Here is a 13,305-nt window from a genome sequence, read left to right on the forward strand (position 1 = left end):
TAAACATTTACTTTAAATGTTTAAACTCAGTTGTTTTCGAAATTTCTGATTTTAATACTTCATTTAATTGCTCGCTACTTCACCAATTGCTTCAGTTATTATTACCGAAAGGGAAAAAAAGGGGGAGAGGTGTGGTTTAGATCCTGAAATAATTTTGGGACACCCTTTATTATTAAAGTATAAGAATGTTGTATGTCATAATGTTTGTTACTAACGAGTGACATGTTGCATGAATTTGATGAGTGCTTATTTTTGTTTCCTCTGTTTTTTCCATACACGGATCTTAATTACGCAATATAGAACCTTTTGCATCCAATTTTAAATCTTTCTTATTAACTCTTACTCTACTGAATTACTACTTTTTTTGGTAGATTAGTTTATATGTGTTATGCTAATGCAGGGATACCACCTTTCTACGCCTTAGGCGAAAGTTCATCTTGTAGAAACTAAGTTTATGCTTTAATGTATGATATTTTGGTTTGTAAATTTGATTTAAAGTTATTTTCTACACCACTACACGAAAATGATTCGAAAGTTCATATGAAACGCTACTTTGTTGTGCATCTCTCATGCTGTGGTTTTTAAAACATGGACAGAATTATCAAAAATTCTGGATAACTTTAGTTTTTAAACGCCTACCACCCTATGAAATATTCTGAAAAAAAAACATAGTATTTGCCAATCCTGCTAATGCACAGTACGCAAAAAAGGACATCTTGAATAACTTTTGATCTAATGATCGGATTTTAACGCACAAAGACTCAATCTTAAAGGTTCGATGGCCTAACCTTAGAAATTAAAACGAACAAAATACAAAATTAGAACAAAATCGGTAGATTATTTCTTGTAAAGTTAAATTTTAAAAAAATGACTTCATTAAAAAAAAAATTGGATATCTCAGGAACTATCCGACCAATTGCATTCAATTTTTTTTTAACATACAAAATAACATTCCTTAAAATAATGTTAAAATTAATATATATATTGTTCTCGACTACCACTTATATTAATAAAGAATAAAAATAATAAAAATATGCAAAAATTATTTTTTATTGTATTAACTCTAGAGAAACAAATTTTTAATTACGTGCAAATTTTTTTGATTCGCTTTAAAGGTATGGCGAAAGTTTCTCGAAATATGGCGAAATACTTAAAAGTAAAATAACATTAAGGGGTGGAAATACCCGATCAAGTTATTGAGATCATATTTCTCTCTGATTTGGGCTCCCCCCCCCAACGCATTCTGTGGGTCAAGAATCCAAGTTCATTTTTCAGAGGGAGAGAGCGTTTTGTGTATGACTTGATAAGTTAAAACATCGTCTGCTCTAATTAATTAGGTAGGTAGGTAGGTACTTTACTTACGTCCCACTAGAGCTGCACAATGGGCAATTGGCGGCGGTCTGAAAAACGTCCCTGTGGATGATCTGAAGACATCTCATCGCTATTTTGATCCTCTGCAGAGGGAATGGCTCCCCTGCTTTGGTAGTCCGACGACCTGTTCGCGAAGTCGAGCACTTTACGGTCGAACAGTTTAGCGAGGACCGATACCGAGCATACCTGGTTCCAGCGCAGGTTGATCAAAGTGCTCATCCATCCGCTTACTGAACGCAGCCATCGATGATTGACTTTGGTGTTTTCCTGGGAACCGTGTCTTTACGATCAGTCCACCGCGGGACCTAATTAATTAGCATACTTAATGTTAGAATCTCAAACCATTAAGATTAGTTCTTAGTTCGTGAAAATCTGATCAGAGTTAGACAGGGTATTCGGTTGTAGATTTTTTTCTTTCACAAACATCAAATGGATTTGCAGTAAAAATGTAATACTCAGTTTTTATCACTTAAATTCTTTTTTTTTTCGTTGTCAGTTATCTTTTTTCTATACTTTTAAGTTTTTGTAACATTATTCTTTTAAAATTTGCAGTATAAAACCAACATTTCCTAGTAAAGAGAAAGCCTTGGAGCGGGTTACCATAAACGAGAAATCCAATCATGTAGTAATCCAAACGTTGAGATATCTTTATTTTCTTCCCACTGCTCAATTTTGCAGTCCGGACGTTGTGATATCTTTCTTATTTTTTACCCACTGTGCAGTTTATATTCGTTACGTCAGACTATTAAATTCATCAGTGCGGAGGTTTTCTCTCTTCTATGAGTTATTGATGATGCCCGGTGGCTGAGTGATAGCGCTCCGCGCTTTCGTGCCACAGGTCGTTGGTTCTATCTTCGAGTCGGGAAAGGTGGCCTCAGCCTTTCATCCCATCAGTGGTTCAATAAAATGTGAACCGAGCGTGCTTGTGAACTAAACACTGGGGAATTCCGTGTTCAGCTGCCCATCCAACCGGAACATCTGCTCTTGCACCCCAGCAAAACTGAGTAGGCCTTGGCCCTTTATTGGCTCTCGCGCCTCCGAGTGTAGAGTTTTAGGAGTTAATGATGAAACTTGCTTTAGCACGCTATTAATTCGCTGGACAAGCCACATATAACACGCCACATATAACACGCTGGACAAGCCACATATTATTAATTAATTATTATTATTAATTTCTATTAATTATTATTATTAATCATTATTAATTACTATTAATTCACTGGACATTTCTGTAAAAATTCTTTTCGGTAGCAGTATTTATTTCAAAATATACCCAACTTTTTCAATCTACATATACCTCATAACTGAATGTCATTACCCATTTTTTTCAGTGAGGATGGGACATTCCAAAAGACAGTAACACTGCCAGATACTATTACAGATTGGGTAGGAAGTGCTGTATGCATCAACACGGCTGATGGATTAGGCATATCGAACACAACAACTATCACCGGTTTCCAAGCATTTTTCATTGACTATACGTTACCCGTATCAGTCATCAGGGGAGAAGAATTTACTATGGTGGTGTCTATATCCAGTTATGCTAATGCTTCATTACCCGTGAGTTCTTTTAACAGTTATAGAGCAAAATCTCTCTCTCTCTCTCTCTCTCTCTCTCTCTCTATATATATATATATATATATATATATATATATATATATATATATATATATATATATATATATATATATATATATATATATATATATATATATATATATATATATATATATATATGTGTGTGTGTGTGTGTGTGTGTGGGTCATTCTCACAAAAACAGTCATTTTCATGTCCCCAGTACATTTGCAGGCTAACAAAAGAATAAAAATAAAATTATCATTTTTTTTTATATTTATTTTAGGTAATTAAAATATACCAATATGTCATTCCCTCACTTGTCCCCACTGTTGATTTAAAAAAAGAAAAAATTGTTTCTGAAATTTAAAAAAAAAATTTACAAATTCGTGTCTTTATTTCAGAATATTGAAATATAGAATTCAGAAAATCAATTTTAAATTTAATTTTTGATAAAAATATTAACACAGCACTATTTTAAAATTTGTCCCTAGTGTTTCGCATTATTCCCTCACAACAATGTTCTTATCACTTGCATCTTCTTAGAATAAAAATATTTTAATAGAAACTTTAGCAGTTAACAACTGGCATCATAGAACAAAATTGCAGTATGTTTCCATCTTCAACTTAAAGAAGCTTTGCTGTGGAATAAATTTGAATGAATTAAACCAGGTAAAATTTTTTACATTTGTCATTCCCTCATGTCGTTTTTTAGAGTAAAATAAAATACAACTTCATCGAGAAAGTGGATAATTATATGTTGCTTTCTTGTATGAATATAATTGTATGTGATTGATTTCAGAAATTAATTAGGCCTAACTGTTATTTTTAAATTTTATTAAATTTGTCATTCCCTCACTGGTGTATAAAATGAGGGAATGATTCAAGATGAGTATATTATTAAATTTTTTTTTGTTCAATCGTGCCTGCCAATTTTATTTCCCAAACCTGTAAAAACTATTAAATATATAAAACTAAATTATAATAAATATTAGATATACTTAGTATGTTATTATTTTCAAACTTGAGGTAGCTGTAACTTAGAGAAAAACATGTATTAAAATAAAATGTCATTCCCTCACTTTTTAAATAGTGAAATTAATTAACTAATTTAAATATTAAGTATAATTTATTGGATATATACTTTCTTTATAATGCCATTACATATTTCTATTAATACACAGAGCTTTTTATTTACTTTACTTTTTTGGGATTTTATGAACTGAAAAATGACAGTTTTCGTGAGAATGACCCATATATATATATATATATATATATATATATATATATTTTTTTTTTTTTTTTTAATTATATTTTATATATGTTATATTTTTTATGTATATATATATATTACAATGGTGACAAAGAAAGTCTGCATCTGAGTTCATTTTTGTATTGTCAACAAAAAATATCAAACGTGTACACTGTCGTAAGCAGGAAATCCTAAAAGTACATGTTAGCAAAGGTTTTTAATAAAAATTCTTTTTTCGCTTTCAAGACGAAAAGCTGAAACAAACTTGAGTTATAACTTGGGAAGAAATGAAAGGTAAAAAGTGAATATTTCCTTTCAACAAAATAAGCGTTTGGCACTATGTCACAATTATACTTGTGCTGGTTCAATAATGGTAGTTTTATTTATTGCTCTTGTTGCTTATCGAAAAATAAGTATTAATCGTACTATTACGCTTTTTAAGGATAGTAAAGAAAACGTGCTCCAAGAGCAGAAGAAATCATTGATGGCACTTACGAAAGTCGTAACATTGAAAGAATATATAAGAGACGCGCCATTATACATGCTGTTTTTTAAAAGCAAAATTATTGTTTTGTTTCTACAAGTTTTTCTATTGAATGTCATTAATTTCTGTTAAAAAAATATTTATTTCAATAATTGTAATTCTTTAATGATAAATGCGTTTTTAAGATTTTAAAAAGTGATTTAAATTCTTAATATTTTGCGATTGAAAACATTTCAAATGGATTTAGTTTAGTAGCGAGAGAAAGGAGCGTGGTCCACTATATAGCTCACAGGATGTGGAGCTGCCTTGTATATCTGTACGATATTATCATAATTAAAATTATCATCACTATATCATTGTTCCGAATTCAAATTCTAGTGATAACTGGTCGATATGAATTCTGCATCTGGCTTGCACCGACCACAGTGCTGACGTAAAATTTTCTCATTGGTAGACGCGTCATAGGTTAGAGACGCCATGCCATCAGGCTTACCGTGGGAGGTTTTCGTGGTTTCCTTCTCCATGTAAAGCAAATGCATGTACGTTTTATCAAAAAGTCCCCCACGACGACAAATTTCCCCCAATACTTGATCTCCTTGTTTTCTGGACTGGGTGCAAAATTACAAGGCTACGGAGTTGAACATTGGCAGTTGTAAACTCAAAAAATTGGATCGGCTGTTCAACGACGGTTATAAAATAAAAATTATCATAATTTTGCACAACATTCAAGTAACACAATCATGAGATACCTATATCCACTTTACCACGGTCTGTTAAAGTACGAAATGAATTATTTTATTACGCGGTTGTTGAATTACCCATAAATACCTCTTACAGTTACCGGAAATTAACATATACGCCTAAATTAAAAATAATATCGAATTTGTTTTAAAATTAAAACTGCTATTGATTTTATATTTTTAATATGTCATTATGATTAACTATCATACAGATATCTTCAAGTCCTTAAGACACCTTACTCATAAAATATTTCATTAATAATAAAACATCATTTTTTAAAAGGACACTTGATTAATGGGATTCTCTTATCAGCATTATTCGTCTTGAAAAAGATATCTCAATAAATTATTATTAAAATACCAAAAATATTCAAATAGCATTAAGATGGGAATCTTTTTTCTATTTTAATGTATCTTTGCTTATTACTTTACAAAAATTATTTATTTTAATAGTCAACACAAATATGTTTTAATGTATGTTTCTAAAATGTTTTTTTTAAATTAACGTTTCAAGTTGAAATCACAACTACATGTGTGATTGTTATGCCAGGAAAACTGTATAATATAATTCGGTTTTTAGGTAACAGTAACTCTTGAAGATCCACAAGGCTTTAAAGTTACCGACAATTCCATAGATGGAGACATTTGTGTTCACCCTCAATCCAGTGTTACTTTGCCTGTCACATTAACAGCAACGAAAGTAGGTAAAGTTCAAATCACTGTCAGCGCAGTGTCAGCGGAATCAAGTGACGTTTGTGGAAGCTCCCCGACATCGAATGATTATGCCAGAGATGCCATAAGGAAACCAATCGAAGTTAAGGTAAGATCATGAAAACATGTTGTAATATTTATTAATTTTGCCATTATAAAAACAGATAAAAGTTAACGTAATATCACAAAAACTTATTCTAATATCTACATTTATAAAACTCCAATGTTTATGTATATTGCCTCCAAAGCAGTGGATTTTTTTTTCCGCGTTGGTCACAAAGGAATGAAAACTGAAATATCAAACGAGTGAGCTGTCATAAGCAAGATAAAGAAAACAACATTTTCTTTTCCTATTTTATCAACTTCAGCAGTTTTAATTATAAAAATTAGTTAAGCATCATTTTCCTCAATGATAGTTTTTCAATTTTTTACATTCTTTTGTAGCAAATCTCCACTGTTTCTCTATTAGTTTTGCTTTTTAGTTCCTAATTTAATTGTTTATTTTGATGGCTATCGATTTATAATTATTTTTATAGAAACCCTTTACAAAAGCTTAATTTCCGGTAGTAAAATATCTGCTGGTGTAAACTAAATAGCGTAAATTCGCATCTCAATGATCAAGTGATTGTATATCTACTTAGTACAATTTCCCAAAGTAGTTTTTTTTCATATCTTCATCTGATATTTTAAAATATGAAGAACACATTTTTTTGCACAAAAAAAAGACACAAAATTTAAATTTAGAACAACAGGTTGTTCGGAAGCATATACAAACAAACCCGGAACGTCAAAAAATAATCACGTTAATGCCATGATGTCTGAAGAGGACCATGATTATTGACGCCAGTAACAATAATAGTTTGTTTAATTCACAATTGTTGTAAATATTAGCAAAATAAAGGTGACAGCTATTTTAAATTAGTATTTAATAAGAATTTAGAAACAAAAAAGGAAAAGAACGATTAGAAAAAAAATAAACTCGGAATATACAAGAGATAGAAGTTGCCAGATTACGAAAGTGCAACTCTACATGATAAACAAAAATAGCGTGAGGCTCGCTATAGCATGCTCGATTTATAACAGCCTCCTTCGAGCATGAAAACAGTCAGTAGTCAATATTGTCACTCAAAGAACTGCTCTCACACCAAGTAATGTCTTTTGAGCATAAAACTGAGGTACTGGAAGTGCCTTCGTCAGAATGTCTGCTCGTTGCTCATCACTTCTGACGTAGCCTAGTTCAAAATGTCCTTTAGCAAACTCATCTTGAACAAACTTGTATCTTTGATCGATGTGCTTAGTGCGAGCGTGAAACATCGGATTTTTGATGTACTTGATGGTACTTTGATTATCAATCTGGAGGATTGGTAATGAGACGTCGTTGGCTATCTCGGCAAACAGGTGCTTTAACCATATCAGATCTTTTGTCGCATCCGCTGCTGCCATAAACTCTGCTTCTGTTGTTGAATTAGATATAGCCTCCTGCAATTTACTTCTCCAAGTAATTGCACCTCCACCGTAGAAAGATATCACACCTGTGCGAGATCTCCGAGTTTCAGCACAACTGTTGTTATCTGCATCACTAAACAACATAAGGCTTCTATCATCTGTACTGCTATATACAATGCCATGTGCAACGGTAGTACGAAGGTACCTGAATGTAGTCTGCACAATTTCCCAATCAGTTTCTGTGGGATTGTCCAATTTACGAGATACTAAACTTACTGCATAAGCAATGTCAGGTCGGGTTCCCATCGCTAAATAAAGTAAGCTACCTACTGCTGATCTGTATGGAATGTGACTGCTAAGAGGATTTGCCTCCTTGATCTTTATCATCCCATCAGCATTCGGAAGTTCATATTCAACTTTCAGATTTGCCTTTTTCACCGGAATGCGTGATGTTTTGGTAGCATCCCCAAAACGCTCTAGCATCTTTTTAGTGAATGCTTCTTGGTGCAAAAAGATTGAACCGTCCTTCAACTGTTCAACTTGTAGACCAAGAAAACAATTTAACGTTGTCACTCTAAGGTTAAAATGTTGCTTGAGTTCGTTCATAAAGGTGAGGAATGATGCTTCGTCTTGTACAGCAACAATACCATCATCTACATAAATTGCCATCAGCATCTTGTGTCCCGAATCTTTACGAGTGAACAAGCAGTGGTCAGATTTGCTTTGGGTCATACCATGCTTCTTTAGCACGTCCGTAAACTTGGTATTCCAACATCGACCAGCTTGTTTAAGACCGTACAAAGGTCGGAGCATCTTGCATATACGTCTACTTCCGTCATCATATCCTTCGGGTTGATACATGTATATATCCTCAGTCAAATCACCATAAAGGAAAGCTGTCTCCACGTCAATTTGAAATAATTTTAATTTCTCCTTAGCTGCTGTTGCAATTAGAGCTCGAATAGTGTCGTAGCGACACACTGGACTAAAAGTCTCCCCGTAGTCGATATCTTTCGTCTGCGTATATCCTTTCGCGACTAATCGAGCCTTAAATCTTTCGATAGAGCCGTCTGGGTTAGTCTTCACTTTGTAAACCCAGCGATTTGCAAGAATCTTTCTTCCTTCAGGTGGTTCAACAAGTTTCCACGTACCGTGCTTGTTTTGCGAAGACATCTCTTCGTCCATGGCTCGTTTCCAGTTGACATGCATCGAAGACTTCATAGCTTCTTCATATGATTGGGGTTCTGTCAAATTCAGGATGCTGCTGTAGACTTCATAGTCGTTAAATCTGGGTGGGCGGCGTATAGTTGATCGGTCACGCAATCCATGCGTCGTCATCTGTGATAGTTCATCTTCTACATTGCGAAGATTTTCACCCTCCTGCAAGTCAGTACCGTCGGAACTGCCTGAAATTTCAAACTGCATACCAGTTGATGTACTAGTACTGGCACTAGAAGTCGTTTCTGAAGACAGCCTTGTCGTCCAGTTTACTTCTATTGGTATTCGGTACATGTACAAAAGCAGTTGATCCAAAAATTCGAAACTTGTCGATTTTCGGCTTGCGTCCGAACCATACTTCGAATGGAGATTTCCCTGTGATTTTACTTGGTCCAGTTCGATTAAGAATGTAGACAGCCGTCGATGCTGCTTCTGCCCATAAAAACTGCGGTAGGCCTGTATCTTTGAGCATAGTACGAACTGAGTCCATTATTGTGCGGTTTTCTCTCTCAACTGCACCATTTTGTTCTGGCGAGTACGGCATAGTGATTCTTAACTTGATGCCTTCATCATCAGTCAGTTTAGCCATCTTAGCATTTTCGAACTCACGACCGCCGTCTGTAACCAGTTCCTTCACATTTATGCCGTCTTCATTAGCCCGAGTAAGAAACGATCTAACTTTATCAACAGCTTCATCTTTGTGTCTCAGAAATTCTACACTTCGAAATTTGGAATAATCATCTTTGATCACTAGCATGTACTTCTTTCCTCCTCTTGATAAAACTGGCGATTCCAGTAAATCTGCATGTATGATCTCACCTGACTCCTTCGTTTTAAATCGTTTTGATTTGAAAGTTCGTCGGCACTGTTTACCATACCTGCAAGGTTCACAAAAGAGTCCATCATCGATGAAGTCTATACCATTTTGGCGCAAGTACTGTTTCACATATTGTACTCCCTGATGTCCGAATCTTCTGTGCCAAACTGATAATGGCAACTTTGTCGTTGTCACCATTGTTGTATCTTGGTAAGGTGTTGTTACGTCATCATCGACTAGGTAAGCTGAAGCAGCAGAACCTTCTTCTGGCTTGACCGGTTTTGCACGTAATTCAAAAAGTCCGCTTGATGAACATGGAGCTTCTAAAAGTATATTTTCCGGGTTTTCTTTACGAAAGAAACGACAAACCATGTCATCTGAATCTCCGAAGTTTGAGATTCCTCGTTTCATAGCCTTTGAAGCTGATAGTAAATTTTTGCTGATATCTGGTGCATACAATACATCACTGAGCTCAATATACTTTTGCAGGGTTCCAACAGTTGCGCACATGTCAATTTCTCCGCAGCCATACGCTGGTATTGTCTGTTTGTTACCAACTACGATTTCTACTGGCTTGTCAAAATGACGATACGTCTTGAAATATTCGGCTGAATTTGTGATGTGTGCTGTAGCTCCATCGTCTTTGAGCCACACATTTCGGCTACTGTCATTTTGGCAAATAAATGCACTACAATGAGTAGTAAGAAAAGTTTCGGTTTTATTACCTGGCATCTTTGGCTTGTCTGGAAAATCAGGACAAAATTTTCCCATGTGCCCTGGCTTATTGCACCGAAAACAGTTGCCACGGAAGATTTTCACGCCATCATTAACCTTAGTAAGTTTACTCATACCTGTAGTTGTCGAAGGTTGAGATTTTCTCGCCATCTGGTACTTTGTTCCTTTCCTCCATTTCTTCTCTTCGTTGGCACTGTGCCTTGCACCGCTTGTTACAAAAGCTGTTGTAGCGTCTTCTTTCATGCATACATTCTGCCTTTGAAGGCGCATCTTTATTTGTTCCATCAGTCTCTCGGATGACTTTTCGGCTTTTGGTATCGAGTCCCATTGTGACTTGAACTCTCTGTATTCGGCATCCGGAAGAATCGATAATATGCGCGGCATAAGCAGATTTTGAGGCAACTTTCCTTCGCCGCTCGCCTCCTGTTCCCGTTGCAAGTCGACCCATAACGTACGCAAACGTGCGAGAGACTTCATTACGTCTTCATCCTTTTCTATTTTGAAAGTGAAAAATTGTTGAAGGAGAGTGTCCAATTTTACACTCGACATTTTGTCGAAGTTGTTCAGCAACTCCTTCCATATTTCCTGTGCAGAGTTACCATGCATGCGAATTAGATTTAAAATATCCGCCGACACATTTGATCGAATTGCGGCTTTTGCATTCGTCTTTGTGTAGGATACGAGCGCTTTGTTGTATTCGTTGACCGCTTCGGCACTGGCGTCTTTCACAGGTACCGACGGTTCTACAACTGAGCCATCCAGAATTCCAACACAATCATTTAACACGAATAAAGAGTTGATTTCTAATTTCCAGTCAGTCCAGTTGGACGAACCTTCCAACTTCGTGCACTGTATAAAGTTCTTTCCTTCCATCGCCAAACTGTTAATCACTTCACCACTAACGTTAATGAAAAACGAAGTACTACTCACGATTTGGCATACAAAAGTTCATACACGTCGTCAAAAACAGCTATCCACGCAGTAAAACGTTGCTAATAGCCCATAACCTGTTGTAAATATTAGCAAAATAAAGGTGACAGCTATTTTAAATTAGTATTTAATAAGAACTTAGAAACAAAAAAGGAAAAGAACGATTAGAAAAAAAATAAACTCGGAATATACAAGAGATAGAAGTTGCCAGATTACGAAAGTGCAACTCTACATGATAAACAAAAATAGCGTGAGGCTCGCTATAGCATGCTCGATTTATAACAACAATAATAGTTTAATTCCCATTTATGGTAATAGGTACTGCTAGTTTTGGGGTAATAGGCACTGCCAGCAGCTAACATACTGTGGCATTAGGTTTTTATTAGACCGAAATACATGTAAATCAAAATTTTCATTTCATTTTAATAAGTGCATCTTCTTTCCGACAAAGCTTACCTAAAATACTTTATCCAATGAGAAAATGAATCAAGCTGGGATTGCGAAACACTTTAATGCGGAAATAGTTTCGATAGTTGTAGAGTAGAAGGTGGACACCTTAGTTTATATATATTATCATTAGCAAACAAATACGAGATTAAGTAAGATCGCAAGAACATATTTATACGTATTATAATAGTTAAGTTCTCAACAATATGGTAAATTTTATTGTGTAAATTAATTCGTTTAAATATGCGATATTTGAAATTTCACTTATTGGACCAAAAGTATACGTATACCTACCAAAAGTATCATGGTGCTTTTCGCAGTTTGACCAGAGTCCTTTAGTTTCTGAAGTTGGAAACAAGAATGTATGTGGACATTCTGGACGATGTTGCTTTATAGCAGGGTTCCGGGGAAATTCTATTTCTTTTACAGCAAGATAACTGCTCTACTTACAAAGAGACACATGCGTAGCCATTGTTTAACATGATTGATGTTCAAAAACTAGACGAACTTTCTCAGAGTCCGAAATTCAAACCCATTGAGCCTCTTTGGAGTGAATTAGATAGCAGATTTCGTAGCTGTAAAAATCGACCATCTTCACTACCAGCAGTCACTTCAGCTATGATGGACGCCTAGAAGTCGATACTTTATGAACACACGTGAAAAACCAGTGGAAAGCCTCCCCAGGCTGTCATCCATGCAAGAGAAGATGGCCAACATCATATTAATATAAACTCCAGGACTCTAAAAGTCCGCAACACTGGTTGTCCGGACGCTTTTGGTTTGATAGTGAAACTTACAAAATATATGACTCATTTCAACATAAAAATTTTTCTATACGAAAACTTTCGGTTGGATGCACAATAATACAATAGCGTATAGAGTAAAAAAATGAACAATAAATGAAAATTAATAACAATAAATGTGCTTATGTAATAATCTTTATTGTTTGCAGCCAGAAGGTTTCCCGAATGAAAATGTTATTAACACACTCTTCTGCCCATCAGGTATGTTTTCATGTTCCTTACAAAAAGCAAGAAAAAAATGCATTTAGCTAATTATGTAACAAATTTATATAAAACCAGCCGTCTGAGATACGCAGCTGGTTCACCTACAGTGACACACAGCTTCGCTGTTCCACATTGTCTTCCGGCTTCACGAAGTCACCGCATCGTGATTGTACATTGGTTCTGCTGCATTCTGCAGCAATGCTGTGAATCTATGGCATTGGTATTTTTGAAGCAAATTAAAGGGAAGGGGTAAAAATCGTGCATGGAACTCGTCGCAACTTCCTCTTTATATTTGATTACAAGAATTCATCACTTTACAGCTCCTCATTGACCCTACTGCCTTCGGGAGCATTTGCATTTGAGTTGATACATTTATGCAAAAAGAAATTTCAGCTATGCTTGGTTTAGAAGTATTTTAAGTTCTACAAAAAAGCTCTTTGCTTTAATATTTACGTTTAACAAACACGATTATCACTGGGGTATGTAATAATTCTTATTCTCTTCAACTCACTTCTTTTCGCAATTTGAATTGAAGCTAACTATAATATCGAGAAAAATGAACAAACGATAGT

At 35.0% G+C, this 13,305-nt stretch overlaps 1 protein-coding gene across 6 annotated transcripts in view; it reads left to right on the top strand.

Annotated features, from left to right (window-relative positions):
* LOC107450334 (alpha-2-macroglobulin-like protein 1) overlaps nt 1-13,305 on the top strand; it is a 75,987-nt gene that overhangs the window by 39,962 nt on the left and 22,720 nt on the right. For all 6 annotated transcript variants that reach the window (XM_016066099.5, XM_043047104.3, XM_016066097.5 and 3 more), the window contains exons 21-23: nt 2,703-2,931; nt 6,003-6,242; nt 12,679-12,730. In XM_016066099.5, the coding sequence (XP_015921585.3) occupies nt 2,703-2,931; nt 6,003-6,242; nt 12,679-12,730 (521 nt within the window). The remainder of the gene's footprint in view (nt 1-2,702; nt 2,932-6,002; nt 6,243-12,678; nt 12,731-13,305) is intronic.

The sequence above is a fragment of the Parasteatoda tepidariorum genome, chromosome 7 (assembly GCF_982258835.1).
Source record: "Parasteatoda tepidariorum strain Cologne lab strain chromosome 7, Ptep-v5.0, whole genome shotgun sequence".
Classification (NCBI taxonomy): Eukaryota; Metazoa; Arthropoda; class Arachnida; order Araneae; family Theridiidae; genus Parasteatoda; species Parasteatoda tepidariorum.